This window comes from Lontra canadensis, unplaced genomic scaffold (genome assembly GCF_010015895.1).
Source record: "Lontra canadensis isolate GAN:19392208 unplaced genomic scaffold, GSC_riverotter_1.0 scaffold110, whole genome shotgun sequence".
Lineage (NCBI taxonomy): Eukaryota > Metazoa > Chordata > Mammalia > Carnivora > Mustelidae > Lontra > Lontra canadensis.
The window spans coordinates 2,529,828-2,547,380 of NW_022631104.1; the positions used below are offsets into that span (position 1 = coordinate 2,529,828).

General features: G+C 58.5%; 1 protein-coding gene across 1 annotated transcript in view; it reads left to right on the forward strand.

The window, feature by feature from the left end:
* Positions 1-17,553, forward strand: part of DNAH2 (dynein axonemal heavy chain 2) — a 77,290-nt gene that overhangs the window by 54,147 nt on the left and 5,590 nt on the right. The window contains exons 60-78 of the mRNA XM_032839816.1: positions 626-836; positions 1,049-1,165; positions 1,327-1,468; positions 2,155-2,324; positions 2,442-2,558; positions 10,202-10,366; positions 10,855-10,980; positions 11,128-11,276; positions 11,403-11,469; positions 11,597-11,747; positions 11,951-12,099; positions 12,270-12,403; positions 12,522-12,666; positions 12,772-12,971; positions 13,987-14,113; positions 15,447-15,633; positions 15,721-15,869; positions 15,988-16,171; positions 16,376-16,566. Of these exons, the coding sequence (XP_032695707.1) occupies positions 626-836; positions 1,049-1,165; positions 1,327-1,468; positions 2,155-2,324; positions 2,442-2,558; positions 10,202-10,366; positions 10,855-10,980; positions 11,128-11,276; positions 11,403-11,469; positions 11,597-11,747; positions 11,951-12,099; positions 12,270-12,403; positions 12,522-12,666; positions 12,772-12,971; positions 13,987-14,113; positions 15,447-15,633; positions 15,721-15,869; positions 15,988-16,171; positions 16,376-16,566 (2,881 nt within the window). The remainder of the gene's footprint in view (positions 1-625; positions 837-1,048; positions 1,166-1,326; positions 1,469-2,154; positions 2,325-2,441; positions 2,559-10,201; positions 10,367-10,854; positions 10,981-11,127; positions 11,277-11,402; positions 11,470-11,596; positions 11,748-11,950; positions 12,100-12,269; positions 12,404-12,521; positions 12,667-12,771; positions 12,972-13,986; positions 14,114-15,446; positions 15,634-15,720; positions 15,870-15,987; positions 16,172-16,375; positions 16,567-17,553) is intronic.

A 17,553-nucleotide genomic window follows, 5' to 3' on the forward strand; every position in this document is an offset into this window, starting at 1 on the left:
CCGGTGCTGCAGTCCCGCTGTGAGCAAAGATAGCTCTTGCCTTCCCTGGATACCTGGGTGACCGGTGGCCAGTCGCTGTGCTCAGCCCTTCACGCATATTTTCTCACTTAGTTCAGAAAAGGATCCTGCATAGATTTTTTTGCTGGGGTGGGGTGGGGTGGGGTGGGGTGGGTTGGGCCTGAGCAGTGTTGAAAACCTTTTGAATAAGTTGCTAACTCTTAACGCGAGAGGCTTAGTAAAATCCAGATTTCCAGGTTTTCTTTAACCATCAGAAATCGTGTCAAAATGGGGTGGAGAGGAGGGGTGGCCATCCCCTAGGGACAGGCTGGTGTGTGCTGGTTCAGGGCAGCCCCTGCTCGGTGCGCAGTGGGAGCGGGAGTGGGGAGCGGGTGTGAGGACCGCAGCCCATAACCCGTGCTTTGCAGCGCAGAATAACGTGGAGGGATGAGAGTCGGGAAGCGGGGAGACACCTGGGGAGCTGTTAGCCCTGATTCAGGCCAGAGGCTGTAAAAACGTCACGGTGCTGGCGGTGGCGGTAACAGAAAGCGAGACGCGGACACATGCGGATGCTCCCCTTTCCGGGGGCCCAGCTTCTCCAGGCACAGTCTCCTTTCGTGCGCCCCAGGTTGCTGGGAGAGAAGCGGGAGGAGCTGCTGGACCAGGCCAACAAGCTGCGGACGGGACTGTTCAAGATCGACGAAACCAGAGAGAAGGTGGAAGTGATGTCCCTGGAGCTGGAGGACGCCAAGAAGAAGGTGGCTGAGTTCCAGAAGCAGTGCGAGGAGTACCTGGTCATCATCGTGCAGCAGAAGCGAGAAGCAGACGAGCAGCAGAAGGTGCTCCCCGCCCCCGGCGCTCTGGCCCTGCCCCTGCCCCACGCCCCTCCCACCCAGCGGGCCGTGCCCCCCCCCCCGCCCCGCAGGGGCTTCCAGGTTGCCCTCCCTGACCATGTCAAGGGACACACAGGCCCCTCCTCAGACTTCCATCCTCCCCGCCAACACTACCCCCACCTTCGCCCATGGCCCAGACGAGTCCTCTCCGTCCCTAGGCAGTCACAGCCAATAGTGAGAAGATCGCAGTCGAGGAAGTCAAGTGCCAGGCACTGGCTGACAATGCCCAGAAGGATCTAGAAGAGGCCTTGCCAGCCCTGGAGGAAGCCATGCGGGTATCAGAGCGGGAAGCCCCAGGGAAGGGAATGGGACCAGCCTGCTTTGTGCTCCAGACCCCCCCAGGGAAGCGAGAAGGGGCGGGCCAGCCTCAGCTGGGACCTGTCCTGTTCCCTGAGTCCCCTTGGGCCCTGCTCCCTGAGTGAGTCCCTTTGCCCAGGCCCTAGAGTCCTTGAACAAGAAGGATATAGGAGAGATCAAGTCTTACGGACGGCCCCCCGCCCAAGTGGAAATGGTGATGCAGGCCGTCATGATTCTTCGAGGCAACGAGCCCTCGTGGGCAGAGGCCAAGAGGCAGCTAGGTAAGCCGGAGCGCACGGGGTGACTGATGCCCGTCCACCACACTTACCCATCTGCTGTGCTCCGGGCACTCGGGGACACAGACAAACGAGGTGTCCCTCCCACCCTCAAGAGCGGGTAGAGCCCAGTGCGTAGGAGGAGATGTAACTGGCAGTTAGGTTCTTTGGTCGTAAGTGACAGGAAACAACTCCTCTTGATTGAAAAAAAGAAAACGAAATCGTCATAAGAATACAGGAGTATATCTCAGAACCCAAGGGCAAGAATGCCTCTGGGCACCCCCAAAAGGACAAAAATCAGAAAATATGAAACCGGAGGCTTGGTAGGACAAAGCCTGCAAGCTGTAGGTGGGGGACCCCTGCCCTGGAAAGTCAGTGCGAGGCATACAGAAGTGATGGTGTGTGTGTGTGCATGTGATTGTGCACGCGTGTGTGCACGTGTGTGCACATGTGTGTGTTGGCGGGGAGGGGTTTAGGCTGCGAGTCTCCAAGGGACGTGGTGGCAGATGGGGCCAGGACCACTGGGGAGGGTCCTGGGGGCTTGGAGCTTCCAGAGACAGAGGCAAGGTCCGCAGGGGACCTTGGGGTGAGGCGGGGTAAGCCAAGCCGGGAAGAACACGGCTGTGCCCGAGCCATGGAGGTGAAGCTGGAGAAGACTTCCGGCTGAGGCCCCCCCTGTCTTCACCCCTCAGGGGAGCAGAACTTCATCAAGTCCCTGATCCACTTTGATAAAGACAATATCTCAGACAAGGTTCTGAAAAAGATCGGGGCCTACTGCGCGCAGCCCGACTTCCAGCCTGACATCATTGGCCGAGTCTCACTTGCGGCCAAGTCCCTGTGCATGTGGGTGCGGGCCATGGAGGTGAGCGGGGTGCACGCAGGGTGGGGGAGAGGCTGCGGGAGGCCCCCGCAGGAAGGAGGCCCCGCGGGCGCGGGCGGGCAGGTGCGCGGCCACCGCAGCCGGGCTGTCTCTCCACAGCTGTACGGGCGCCTGTACCGCGTGGTGGAGCCCAAGCGGATTCGGATGAACGTTGCCCTGGCCCAGCTTCAGGAGAAGCAAGCAGCGCTGGCCGAGGCCCAGGAGAAGCTGCAGGAGGTGAGCCTCAGGCCTGTCTCTTCCATGCGGACACTGTCCCTGATTTCTGGGGTGCTGGCGGCCATTTGCTCCCCCCTTATGGTCCTGTGCCCCTGCAGGTGGGCTGTCTCTGGCTCAGAAAGGTGTGTCCCTGGCAGGGGTTGCAAAGGCACGGGGGCCACTGCCCCGACCAGCCCCTTCAGATGCTGACCTGGGGGCTGGCGGGGAGGGGAGGGAACCACTCTCTGCCAGCCGGTGACATATCCAGGTGCCCTCCCAGCAGACTTGGGGACAGCACCTCCCACGGTTCCTGCCCCTGGTTCAATAGCCTTTACTATCCACATGGTGTGAAATTCCAAAGGTACAGGGAGAAGCCAGCGAGAGGCCTCACTCGCGCCTGGCGCTCCCCTTCCTGGAAAGCAGCCTCGCTGACAGCTTTCTGTGCAGCCGTCCAGGGCTGTTTGCTGTACAAGCACATTTTTGTCATTTTTTCCTTGTTATACACACTGCCGTGCGCCGTCCGGTCTCATGTAGTTGAGTATGTCGAGGTTGAATTTCTCTCTGATGCTTGCCTGCCTGGCTCCGTTTACTTCCTTGTGTCCCTTTCTGGCGGAGATGCTTGTTCTCCCGAAGCTTCTGGTCTTCGCATGTCCTCAAAGGCTGTTGACACTAACTGTATCCGCAGCGAGGTTTTACGTTTTTATGGAGCCAAAGCTGGTCACGCCATCCCAGAGCGTTTCCCCCGAAACCACCAAGGGAGCACGTGCGGGTCTTAGTCCTGGAATGGAATGAGGACCCTGAGCCTCGGTGAGGGGAAGTGACTTTCCAGTTACCACAGAGCAGGCTGGAGCCCACGCTCCGGGCCCCCAGCCCTGCTCTTCCCGCCGCAGACATCCTTGCCATTGGAAACGCAGTGCTTGCGGGGCCTCTTCGACTCCCTGTGAGCAGGGTCAGGCAGGCTGGGCCCGTGGCTTCAGCCCGCACACGCACCCCCTCCCCTGCCCCATCCCCACGGCATGTCCCCTCCCGGCTGCTCTCACAGCAGCTGGTCTTCTCCTCTCTCTAGCAAGAGTGAATAATCACGGGGCTGACAGCTCATTTGGAAAGGTCTTGCACTCACGATGATTCATATCCTGGAATGAACAATTAGGAACTGTTCCCCTGACGTGTGAGAACCCGGGCCTGCAGCGTCCGCTGCCAACAATGTCATGCACTGGACAGGCGTCCGTAGGGCACCGCGTGTCAGGTCTCTTGGGAGCCCCTCGCTGACAAGAGGAAGCAGACAAGGACCCCATGTTTCCCCTTCGTCACTGAAACGCTCTGAAGTTTCCGAGCCGAGCGCCCAGCCTGCCTCACCGGCCACATGAGGACACCGAGCTGAGGCCGCAGCCCGACCAGCGGGCACCCGTCTCTGGAACAGCCTGGGAACGAGCATTTTGAAAATTTCCCTGTCAGAGCCAGCCGGGGTGGGAGAGCCTCGATCTAGCGAGGGCCCAGGGTGTTGGAAAGAGGCCCAGAGCTCCGCCATCGGGCACGTCAATTCAAATCCTGAATAAACAGTTTTAACCTTGACTCCCCTGCTTGGAGACCTGAGAAGACCTTTCCCCTGGCCGGATTCTGACATATGTAGGCAGGGATTGAGCAGAACCCTGAGCAGGGGGGAACAGTGCCTTTCAAAGATTAAGTCCCAGCGTGAACTAGAGCCAAATAAAAATCTGAAATCATCTTCTTTTGAGAGTTAAAAATCAAGAAGCCAACCTTGTTGAGTTAACATCCCCAAACCGTCTCAGTTTCTGCTCAGTCTCTGCCAAGGGACCCCCAGCATCGGGGGAGACCCTGTATCCTCCAGCCGTGGCCCTGGCGGTCACTCAGCGGAAATGGGCTGCCTGTGGGGCCTCAGGGGCTGTCACGGCTCCGAATCATGTCTCTCGTGAGCAGCGTTTGAAAATCAAAAAAATCAGGGGCCTTAAGGCATGCACAGCTTCCAGATAAAATGACGTTCCTGGGGACCAGCTGTTCTTGTGGTCCCCGAGACCGCATTAAAAATTTGGCGGCATCTGCAGGAGGAAGGATTCTCGGAGATAACCCTGGTTTTAGCTCCACTGGAACGTCCCCGATCTGGAAACCGCCACCTGTGAACTTCCAGCGGGGAGAGCCTCCCACAACAGATCGATTTGAGACAGGATCTGACCTTGGCTGAATTGGGGAAGGCTGCAAGGCCGAGGGCGCGCGCGTATCTTTCACAGCGGGTGGTCACTGGTTGAAATACACACAGGGTCGACGACCGCCGCAGACCCTCCGTTGCCCGTCGGTGGCATTGAGACGTTGGCCATGTCCTGCAGCCACCCCAGCATCTAGTCCAGAGCCTGCCCCCGGCGCACACGGAAACCCCAGCCGGGGCCTTTCAAGTTCAGGTTCCCGCTCCACATCTTGGTGAGGCACGGTCAGCCCACCCCGCAGCAGCGCACCGCCGGCTCCCTGTGGACTGGCTGAGGCCCACAAGGGCTGCCGCTCAGGGAGGCCTCTCACCTCGTCCCCTGCTTATCCTCGCTGGAAAGTTACCTTCAGCCGAGTCTTGAGCTGCAGCCGCCGTTGTTGCTGCTGACACCTGGGGCCTGGCAGGAAACCAGCCCGCTGCTGTCGCATCTCAAGACACAGCTACCCTCCCCTCCAGAGCCCCCCAGATTGTTCGGGCCTGGTCCCTTAAGGCACAGGTCACACCCACGTGCCACCTGCCATAACTGCGTGGCCTGGAACCTCGGCCCAAATGCAGTCTCAGCCTCCCACGAGCCTGTGGGCAGACCGAGCAGATTCAGGTCCGTCCCACCACCATCGCCTCCTTGGCCCAGAGTGTGAGACGCTGAAGCCCAGGACAGCTGGTCCAGGGCCACATGGGCCTGGCCATCTGCGCAGAGCCTGCTGTCCTGCCGTAGAAGCTCCCCCAATGTCACACGCTGTCTGCGTGCGCCTCAGACTCCGCCCCCGCTGCCCCTTAGTCTGGTGGCAGGCCCTTCTGTCGCCGCAGGAGCTGTCATCCTGGGCCGCCCACCCTTGCAGCCCACGCCTGCAAGCAGTCCTGCCTCCCCAGACCCGGCCACCCACCTGTGGTCAAAGCCACTGTCACCTGCCAAGGTCAGAGTGTCACAGCAGGTTGGCCTCGGTACAAAGACCCACCAGGCCTGATAGGAGCCTGGACAGATCCTTTGATGCAAAACCCACGTGCGTATCCGCAAGGTCCACGCGTGGCGCCTGCTCCTGCCCCCAGCTTCTCAGTGGTTTCCCGGTCAGATTCTCTCGAGGAATCTGAGAACGTGCAGCCTTCTTCTATTCCTGGGGTTCTAAACACATCAAAAAATAAAACAAAAGGAGTTTGGCCAAAATATCACCGTTCGAGACTAGGTGGGAGGATGTGGCCGACACGGTGGGCGAGCGGTCCAGCTAGAGGCAGTGCTGTCATCAGACAGGCTTGCCCGGTGTTGGGTATTGCTGGGGGGTGGGGGGCCGAGTGGAAGGGACTGGAGGGCCCAGAGCATTCCAGGTGCCTGTGTCAGATCAGCCACGCGCGGCCCCTGGAGAAGGGGCGCGTGAGGCCTTGGGGAAAGTCTTCCAACAGAACGAGGGAACGGCCAAGATCAGAAACCGTAACAAAACATGGCCCCAGAAGGAAAACATAAACCCAGAGAGAACTCAGGTTTGGGAGAAGCGCTTAAAAAGCAAACCAAGGTAAACACGGCTGTCATCAGAGGAGGTGATGGAGGAAGGGCTGACACCGGAAGAGCAAAAAAAGGACATTGAGAGGGAAAAAAATTGCAAAAACAGAGACAAAGAGAGAATCCTGGGAAAATTAAAAATGCTTAAAGTCCGACAGCCAGCAGAAGGGCGGGAAGCAGCAACCGCAAACGCAACCCCACGGGACAGCGACCCGAGACCCAATCCAACTGATGGGAATTTCCGCGAGAGAAAAGCGCAGCGTCAGACGCGATGGGAAAAAATTTCACAACTGGGACAGCGGGCTCAGTGACCCCGTCAGAAGGTGCCCCAGCCACAGGTGGCTCGGCCAGTCACCATGGACCTCGAGAAGACCGTGACTGCTGAGTGGGAGCGTCGTGATCAAGCTCGGCCCCATAAAAATGAGAACACAGCTAAGGGGTGGGAGGCGGGGTGGGTAGGGGAGGGGAAGGACTGGGCAACGATGGTGTGGGAGATCAGATCAAACAGGGTCTGGAGATGTTATCGGCAGGATTAAGGTGACAAGCAGCAGCCTTAGAACAGGTAGGAGAGGGGCACCCGGCGGGGGCTGTCAGTGGAGCACACGACCCTGGATCTGAGGTTGTGGGTTCGAGCCCCACCTAGGGTGTAGAGATGACTTCAAAAAATAAAAAAATCTTTTTTTTTTTTTAAAGATTTTATTTATTTATTTGACAGACAGAGATCACAAGTAGGCAGAGAGGCAGGCAGAGAGAGGGGGAAGCAGGCTCTCTGCCGAGCAGAGAGCCCGATGTGGGGCTCGATCCCAGGACCCTGAGATCATGACCAGAGCTAAAGGCAAAGGCTTAACCCACTGAGCCACCCAGGCGCCCCTAAAAAGAAATCTTCAAACAAACAAACGTAGGAGCAGGGACAAAGAGGTGGTGGCGTGGAGGGTCAGGGTCGACACCTGCCTCCCTCGTGGCACAGACGTCATAGAAATAGTTTCGAAGGGAAAAACCAGGAAACAGTCCTGTGGAATGTACTCGAATGAGTGCACAATACCTCTGGAGGGGTGAATATTCAAGAAGCAGGTCACGGCTGCTACCTCGAGGAGGCAGCAGGGAGGACCAAGGGTAGGGCTGGGACACTTTCCAGGCCCTTGTGCCTTCTGGATTTTCAAGTGACTTGTTCACTAAGTAAACAAAAAAGAAACAGCCGTGTCAAAATGTGCTTACGCATGGACGAGGACGTTCATCCCAGCGTGGTTAAGAATAGAAAATGTGGGAAAGACACACACTTCTATCAGAAGGAGGCTTGTTATATAAATTATGGTTCAGTCATTCACAAGCGGTTTTTGCAGCTGTTAAAGAGAATGAGGCAGCTTGATGCAAGCCGACTTGGAGACAAGGAAAAAATAGTAAAGCGCGTTAGTATGCCAGCGTTTATCCTCATGAGAAGACTCACCCAGGCACGAACCATCTCCTGAGCGCAGGGCAGCCTTCTAAGTGTAAGGATCTAGCCAGTGAGCAAGGTCCTGTCTTCACGGGGCTTGTATTTACTTTATTATGCACTGGCTCAGTGCCCAACCTGCCCAACTGGACTCTGTCTGGAAAGCTTTCCAAGTGAGCACAGGCACAGGGGGCTGGCTCAGACCTAGAGGAAGCCAGGATCTTCCCCCTGTGTGTGCTCTTCCTTCCTTTTGATGTGCGTTTACTCTTTACAGAAAGATCTAGAAGATGAATATGATTATCATTATGTTTTTAATTTTTATTTTAATTTTTTAAAAATATTTTATTTATTCATTTGAGAAAGAGAGAGCGTGAGAGAGAACATGAGAGGGGAGAAGGTCAGAGGGAGAAGCAGACTTCCCGCACAGCTGGGAGCCTGATACGGGACTCCAGGATCGTGACCTGAGCTGAAAGCAGTGGCTTAACCAACTGGGCCACCCAGGCGCCCCTATGGTTACTTTTTTAAAGACGACGTTGTGGTTAGGTGTGATAATGGGGTTACCGTCACGTGGGGAACATCCTTGTTTTGTTCCCAGGAGGCATTAGGAAGTCTGGAGGCTGGAAATGTCATGAGGTCGTAACTTCCTTTAAGATGCTTTGGCAAAACACCAGGAGACGAGATTAAAAATAGCAAAATGCAAACAACTGTTAAATGTGACGGGTATAGAGGGGTTCGGCATGTGATTCTTTTCCCTAGGTTTGCAGTTTTTCACTGTCTTTGAATTAAAAGGATTAAAACTGCGACCATTAAAAAATGCAAAGAGATGAATATATAGATATGTATGTATTTTTAAAAAAGTAGCTTACAGGGGCGTGTGGATAGCTCAGTCAGACGACCGACTCTTGATCTCAGCTTAGGTCTTGATCTCAGGGTTGTGGGTTCGAGCCCCGCGTCGGCTATGCACTGGGCGTGCAATCTACTTAAAAAAAAAGAGAGAGAAGGAAAAAAAAATAGCCTAAGTATAATAGCCAAATATACAGAGGCACCTGCCAGAAGACGTAAGAAGAGAAACAGTTACAGAATGACTTGCTGCGGCAGGGTGGGGTGGGAGCGTCTTGAAGAGGCAGCTAAGGGACTCTCACTGGTCATTCCGACCGCTTCTGTCATCTCATTTAGGCCTTTCACCTTATGCACGCATTTCCTGTATAAAAAATAGAAACAGTGAAGACAACACCACGTGCAAAGCCAGTAATGAAATACAGCACGGTTGTGGGCTGAGCCTCCCCACAGACACACGTCGGCGGGAAGCCCAGTTATAATCAGGGCTGCTGACGAGCGTTGACCGGGCGCGGGGAGGCGGCCACGTTCACCCACCTGGGGTGAAACCCACACGTGTGGGGGCGGGGGGGGGGCAGACAGGGTGCCCCTCCCCCCCCCGGGCCCCCCCCCCAGCCGTGTTTCCTCCTTTGCATGGCCCAGCTCACTTCACCTCTGCTTTCTTTAGCGATTAGTGCCTTTTAACACATCACTCCTGAGGCTCGCGCTGTCCCCTGAAGGTGACGTTGCTTTAGAGACAGTAATTTGGGGGGTCATGTGTCACATTTCCAGGATCTTAGGGGTCGGCCTCTGGGTTTGGGCTCAGGTGCTGCTCCCTTGCTGGGTGCCAGGCCCCATGCACTCCTTCCGACAACCTGCGCGGGGCCCATCGGGAGGCAGGCGAGGATGCATGTTCCACACGGTCGCAGGCTGCTGCTCCCGGCAGGGGCAGCAGGAAGGGGACAGACATCTGTCATGTGCACGCTACGTGCCAGGCACTTACCGGCCTGCCGACCCCATGTTCCTCATGAAAAAGGCGGTGACACGGTGTGCGCTGGACATAGTCTCTGCTGGCTGGTCATGGTCACTGCTGGCTGGTCAGGCACACATTCGGGGCCCAAAGAGGCTTGCCAGTCCTGTGCTTTGGATCAGAGCGACACATCCCGGGCTGAGTGGCGGAGCCCGGGGAGGCGTCTTGAGGAGGGAAAGCCCTTCCCAGGTCCCCATCCCTGTGTGGGTCCTCGGACTTGGGCCTTTTCTCCCAACGGTTCCTGGGCTCACTTCTTGATTTTCCATTCTCTCTCCAGGTCTGCCTTAGGTGCATGCCCTCTGGTACGGACGGGCAGCCCTTCTCCCGCTATCTTGATCCTCTCTTCCAACAACGTATATCGTGTGGCTTATTCTGCTACAAGAGATGTGTCTCTAGCCCAGCCTTGGGTTTCATTACAAGCCGTTTCCAGGCTCGGGGAAACCATGGCGGAGGGAAGGGAGAGAAAAGTCATCTCAGCGCGTGAACTTGATCTTGCTTTCCCTCCATGACCAGCCCGTAGGATGGGTGTCGGGAAGGTCCTTTTGCACACCGGGAAACCCCGGCGCTCGGAGATGGATTCATCCGAGGCCACGGGGGCCCCGGACAACGGACTGGCGAGAGGGACCCGAGCAGTCTGTCCCGGCGCTGGGTCTGATCCCTGGGCTCTGGTCCCTCCCAGGTGGCCCAGAAACTGGAGATGCTGAAGAAACAGTACGACGAGAAGCTGGCCCAGAAGGAGGAGCTCCGGAAGAAGTCGGAGGACATGGAGGTGAAGCTTCAGCGCGCGGGGCTGCTGGTGTCTGGGCTGGCCGGCGAGAAGGCCCGCTGGGAGGAGACCGTGCAGGTGAGCCCGGCCGCCAGCTGGCGCGCCTTTCTCCTGCGCACCCTGCCTGGCGCTGCACCTGCCTCCAGCTGAGGGATGGTCGGGGGACGTGGGGACATGGGGTGTCAGTGCATTCTCCCGCTCCCACTTCAGGAGAAGAATGGAAGAAAAGACTTCGTGCCATTAGGGGTCTGCTGCCCTGTAGGCCTGGGGCCCCTGACGGGGCCACCGAGCTGGTAGAAACAGCCCCAGGGCATCTTGTCTCTGCCTCTATTGCGTTCTGGGCTTCAGGAAAGGCTCCGGCCTTATCACCGGAGCGTAAGCAGAACCGCTATTAAAGACCGGGAGCTCAGAAGTAATTAGAATCAGGTTAGAGCTTTCAGGGCCAAAGGTTCAGGAGAAGGGAAGCACCTCTTTGATCTAGAAAGTGTTCCCAGGAGACTGCCTTCAGAGCACTCCCAGTGTGTCGCCCCCACCTCCGCTGGCTTATACCCCCTCCTGCCCCCCAGGGCCTGGAGGAGGATCTAGGCTACCTGGTGGGTGACTGTCTCCTGGCTGCTGCCTTCCTGTCCTACATGGGCCCCTTCCTGACCAACTACCGGGACGAGATCGTCAACCAGATCTGGATGAAGAGGGTGAGGCCGTGGTCAGGTGTGAGTGATCTCTTGGGCCGTGAGACCACAGCCTCTGGGAGGAACCGAGGGAGATCCGGCAGGGGTCGGGGCTGGGGGGAGGACAGGCTCAGGTCTCCAGGCTGAAATTCAGGGCTCTTCCCCACCTAGATCCGGGAGCTGCATGTCCCGTGCTCACCTCGCTTTACCTTTGATAACTTCCTGTCCAATCCTACCAAAGTTCGAGACTGGAACATCCAGGGGTTGCCCTCGGATGCCTTTTCCACGGAGAATGGCATCATCGTCACCCGTGGCAACAGGTCAGGAAGCTGCTGGGGGCAGGGGTGGGGGGGGCATCATGGTCACCCGTGGCAACAGGTCAGGACGCTCCCACGGGGCAGGGGTGGGGGTCCGCGCCCATGGTCTGGCTGACCGTCCTGCCACAGGTGGGCGCTGATGATTGACCCCCAGGCCCAGGCCCTGAAGTGGATCAAGAACATGGAAGGAAACCAGGTACAAGGCGGCGGGGGGGGGGGGGGGGGTTTGCTCCCCAAGCCTGTCTCTTCCCGAGCCACTACCCATGAGCCTGGTTTTCCTTTGGTCCCTCGGTGGGTCTCCCACTCTTTCCCCTACTCTCTAGGGCCTCCAGATTATCGACCTGCAGATGAGTGACTACCTCCAAATTCTAGAAAAGGCCATCCAGTTCGGATACCCCGTGCTGCTCCAGAATGTGCAGGAGTATCTGGACCCCTCCCTCAACCCCGTGCTCAACAAATCTGTAACTCGAATCGGTGGGGGCCCAGGCTTGCTGTGGGCTCACACTGCGGGGTGTCTGAGAGGCCAGCCACGTGGGACCCGGGGGAACAGAAGGGCTGGTCCTCAGGCTGGGGGACCTCCATTCAGACAGCCCCCGGGGGGGGGTGGGGGGGCTGTAGAACGCTGACCACAGCGGGTCCTTGCCCTTGACCACCCTCCTCCGGCCCCGCGGCTACAGGTGGTCGGCTGCTGATGCGCATTGGAGACAAGGAAGTGGAGTACAATCCGAATTTCCGGTTCTACATCACCACCAAGCTCTCCAACCCCCACTACAGCCCGGAGACCTCGGCCAAGACCACCATTGTCAACTTTGCTGTCAAAGAACAGGTGGGTGGGGGCTGGCACCGGGAGGAACTCAACTCCGGCGGAGCAGGTGTGGGCGGGATGGAGACGGAGGCCATGTCGTGGGGCAGCAGTAGACAAGGGGTCGGGAGATGTGATGGGGCGACAAGAGTGAGGTCCCCAGAGAGAGTGTCCCCCTGCACCCGCGCTCCCAGGGCCTGGAGGCTCAGCTGCTGGGGATCGTGGTCCGGAAGGAGCGGCCGGAGCTCGAGGAGCAGAAGGACTCGCTGGTCATCAATATCGCTGCAGGCAAGAGGAAGCTCAAGGAGCTGGAGGACGAGATCCTTCGGTGAGAGCGGCCTCCACGCCCACCCCGACGCCCCACTGAGGCCCGCAGGCACCCGGGGCTGTGGAGGAGCGCCAGGCCCCTCACCTCTGCATCCCCGCCCCTGGGGGCCTCCTTCCAGGCTGCTGAATGAGGCCACAGGCTCCCTGCTGGACGACGTGCAGCTGGTGAACACCCTGCGGACCTCCAAGGTGACGGCCACCGAGGTGACGGAGCAGCTGGAGACCAGCGAGACCACAGAGATCAACATCGACCTGGCCCGGGAGGCGAGAGCCTGCCCTGGAGACTGGGACAGGGAGGGGGTTCGGCCCGGCCCCGCCCCCGCCCCGCCCCCATGGTCCTGACTCCGCCCCCCCCCCCCCCCCCCGCAGGCTTACCGCCCCTGCGCCCAGCGGGCCTCGGTTCTGTTCTTCGTGCTCAACGACATGGGCCGCATCGACCCCATGTACCAGTTCTCGCTGGACGCCTACATCGGCCTCTTCATCCTCAGCATCGACAAGAGCCACCGCAGCAACAAGCTGGAGGACCGCATCGACTACCTGAACGAGTACCACACCTACGCAGTCTACAGGTCAGCGCCCCGCGCTGTGCGTGCCCAGCCCGGCGTCCACTGAGACGCAGACCTTCCCGCGTCACCGGGCCGCGGCTCCTGGTGCCCTGCTCCCCTCTCCCTGCAGCTTGCCTGGGCAGCGCGTCCACTGAGGGTCTAGCCCCGCCCGTGGGCCGAGAGCCCAGCAGTAGGAATCTTGGTAAAATACAGGTTCAGATTCAGCGGGTCTGGGGTGCCGCCTGAGGTTGTGCATCTCTAGCTAGCTCCCTGCTGGTCTGGGGACCAGGCCCTGAGCAGCAGCGAACTTGACCTCTTCACTCAGAGGTCCCACAGCCCCCTTGAGTTCAGCTCATTTCACCTGAAACCCCTCATCCCCCCCTTCCTTAAGGGTCCTCACCCCCGGACGGCACCGATACCCACCTCCCTGTCCTCCAAGCCAGAAATCAGAAGTTCTCCCTGACCCTTCTTCTCCCTGACCCCCTGATCAAGCCCCAGGGTTTGCTCATGGGTCTTTCTGCAAAGGCCCCTGCCCAGGTCTCCCCAGCAGGCCCTGCAAGCCTGTTTGCCTCGGCTCCCTCCTCTCCCTGAGTCCCCCCTGCTCTTCCTCTTCCACCATGCTCATGACTCTGCTGCCCCCTGCTCCTCTCAGAGACTGTCCGGGGGCGGCCCTACCCTGCGATCCCCCAGCGGTGCGGCCACCCTGTGCAGGACCTGTCAGGTCACACAAGAATCCCCGGGCTGGCTGGCTGTCCTCCCGCTCTACCCGACTGCCTCCAGGACAGAGTCTGGGGCTCATTCACCTTTGTGTCCCCAGGGCCTGGTCGAGTGCCTGGCACAGAGTAGGGGTCCCACCAACACTGCGGTCTGTTTGCTGGAAACGAATGACTGATGTCCCCAGTGAGCCTTCCATGTCCCTGTGCGCGTGGCTGTTTCTGGGAGGCCCGGCTTAGACACCGACCGGGGCCCTCGTCATGTGTCAGGCTCAGTGAGCCTTCATGTTTGCTTCCCCGCCCCCTCCCCCGGCCCCGTCTCCCAGGTACACCTGCCGCACACTCTTTGAGCGCCACAAGCTGCTATTCAGTTTCCAGATGTGCGCCAAAATCCTGGAGACCTCCGGCAAGCTCAACATGGATGAGTACAACTTCTTTCTGCGCGGGGGCGTGGTGAGTGGGGCAGAGACGTCCAGGTCGGGGCCAGGGGGACTTGTGATGAGGACTCCAAGCCAGCCCATAAGGCCCACGGCTCTAGGGCGTGAGCTAAGGAAAAGCACCAGGAGCAGGTGCTCCCCCAGGGTGTGGAGCGTGCACCTGCCATGGGCTCCCTTGCTCGCCTTATGGGCAAGAGCTTTGGGGCCCCTCTTCCCTGGGACCCGCGGATTGGTGTGAGCTTGCCTCTTTCCCTGCTGCTCGAGCACTCCTCCCCCGGCCTGGCTGCCATGGTCACATCATCGAGCTCTCTCCCTCCTGAGCACCCTCCCCGCCCCCCCCCCTGCTGCTTTTGCTTGGCAAAACCCGGGTCTGGTTGGATCCCACCCTCCTGCTTCTGTTGGCCTTAGGCATCGAAGCACGCCCACGCAGGACAGACTCACTTGAAATCTCTAGTCCCTTGGAACTGGCAGATGTGGCCCATCTTAGTACCCCTGTGTCCCCTGTTCCTTCTGCCACAAGTGGGGGTGGGGCCCTCCCTTACCTCCTCCAAGACTTGATTCAAATCCCACCTCACTCACTGGGACCTCCTTGACTTTCTTTTTCTTTTCTCTTTTCTTTTCTTTTCTTTCTTTCCTTCTTTTCTTCTTTCTTTCTTTCTTTATTTTTTTTTAAGATTGTATTTATCGATTTGAGGTGGGGGGAAGGGCAGCTGAGTGCAGAGCCCGATGTGGGGTGGGGCTTGGTCCCCCAGACTTGGAGATCAGGACCCCTGCCGAGGTGGAGAGTGGGAGGCTCAGCAGACTGGCCTACCCAAGCGCCCCTTCTTATTTAACACTCCAGCACCCCCCCAGTCCCCAAGAACTTCTAGTCTTTTTTATCCTCAACTTTGTTTCTGTATGGCATTGCCCTCTTTAACCTACTAGATCATTTAATGATCTGTCCTGGGTTTTGGCTCATCATCCACCCTCCCATTTTGGACACTAAGCTCCTCCAGCGCCGAGGACTCTGTCCTTTTACGCAGTCACGTGTCCCAAGCGCTGAAAACACATGGTCGGTGAGCAGTAAGTATTTGTTGAAGAAGGGAACCCACAAACCGCCTCCAGGGGTGAGGCCGCCCGCCGAGAGCCTCGGGGCGAGGGACAGTAATCCCGGGAAACCACCAGAGGGCGCCAGCTTCCTAACTTTGCATGGCGAGCCCCGGACCCCCACACCGCCGTCCCCAGGCACCGCGGATTCCTGTCCTCCTTCCTTCATCTGGCCATCCCGGCCAAAGAAAAAGAAAAAGAAAAAAGTAATTCTCAGGAGGTGTTCTCGGTCGATCCCTTGCCTGCCCTCTGCCCCGGCCCAGGTCCTGGATCGGGAGGGCCAGATGGACAACCCCTGCACCAGCTGGCTGGCGGACGCCTACTGGGATAACATCACCGAGCTGGACAAGCTGACCAACTTCCACGGACTCATGAACTCCTTTGAACAGTACCCCCGGGACTGGCACCTGTGGTACACCAATGCCACCCCCGAGAAGGCCATGCTGCCAGGTACCTGCCACCGCCTGCCCCGCCCCCTGCCGCCCTCCCCGAAGCAGCCCTGCAGCTGCCCGTGCTAGAGCCCTGCGCCCACCCCAGGTGAATGGGATAACGCGTGCAACGAGATGCAGCGTATGCTGATCGTGCGCTCGCTGCGCCAGGACCGCGTGGCCTTCTGCGTCACCTCTTTCATCGTGTCCAACCTGGGCTCCCGCTTCGTCGAGCCACCTGTGCTGAACATGAAGCTGGTCAGTGGCTTGGTTTCCTTGCCCTCCGCCCGGGGTACCTCGGTCCCTCTCCCTGCTGCCTGACGGCCCAGGGCGGGGCGCCCTCCTGCCTGAGGCCACACCCCTGTGCTCCTGGCAGGTGATGGAGGATTCCAGCCCACGAACCCCGCTGGTCTTCATCCTGTCCCCCGGCGTGGACCCCACCAGTGCCCTCCTGCAGCTGGCGGAGCACTCGGGCATGGCACAGCGCTTCCACGCCCTGTCGCTGGGCCAGGGCCAGGCCCCCATTGCTGCCCGGCTGCTCCGGGAGGGTGTGAGTCAGGGTCAGTATCCGTCCTGCACCCCCCCCAACCCCCACCTCAGCTCCACAACGGTAACCACAGCCCCCCCACTTCCCCGGAAGGCCCCCGCACCCCGCCGAGCTGGGTTGGGACTCCTGCCCCTCACATGCGCGCACAGACGGGTGCAGAGCGTGGGACAGCTGGGGCTCGGGGACGGTTCCCACTGAACCCAGCATCTCCTCACAGGCCACTGGGTATTCCTCGCTAACTGCCACCTGTCCCTGTCTTGGATGCCTAATCTGGACAAACTGGTGGAGCAGCTGCAGGTGGCAGAGCCCCACCCGTCCTTCCGCCTCTGGCTCAGCTCCAGCCCGCACCCCGAATTCCCCATCTCCATCCTGCAGGCCAGCATCAAGATGACCACGGAGCCCCCGAAGGTAGGGCGCCTGCAGATGGCCAGCTCCAGCTGGGCCATCTGGCCCTGAGGGCTCCCTGCGAGCGTCCGCGAGAGGTCTGGCCATAATGACAGCACCGCATTTTGGTTCTGCTGCCTTCTAGAATATTCCACCTCATTTCTTTTCTCTACACGCCAAACTCTTAGAGCCTAGGAGTAATATCTAAACATTTTTTTAAAGGATTTTATTTGTTTGTTTGAGAGAGTAAGAGACCACAAACAGGGGAAGAGGCAGAGGGAGAGGGAGAAGCAGACTCCCCACTGAGCAGGCAGCCTGATGTGGGGCTTGATCCCAGGACCCTGTGATCATGACCTGAGCTGGAGACAGACACTTGACCATCTGAGCCACCCCGCTGCCCCATTATCTAAACATTTCTGAGCACAATCATGGCCCAGGCATCATTCATTTATTAACTTATTTAAAATGCACACCCTCATCAGTACTGTTCCTTGCATTTTACAGAGAGAAAATAACTTGTCCATAGAACCTTCCTGCCTCACAGCCTTTCCTTGCATCTCTCCCTGATGCCACACCCGCTGGACCCCAACTCCTCCCTCCAGCTCTGGAAAAGGTGATCTCTGTGTTACGAAGTCACCATCAGCACAACCATCCTAATCCTTCAAGATCAGCTCATGTTCCCACATCCCACCTGTTCACCTCTGCATGAATGGTTTTGGTAGCTTTCTACTGCTTTTAGCCAAGACCAAAACCTGTATTAGCATAGCCTGTGCCACCCCCAAACCCCCGCTACACCCATCACATTGCCCCCCCACCCCCGGCTACACCTAAAATGTTGTTCCCCTTTCCTTTGCTCTACGTACACCATTAATTTTTAAAATGCCATGTCCATCTTCCTCCAGACTCTGTACTCTTCCCCCCGCTCCCAAGGCTTCTAGAAGCCCCTGCTGCTGGGCCTACATCCTCCTCAACCTCTCCTCTGCCACTTCAGGCCGGGGACCATCACTTCCT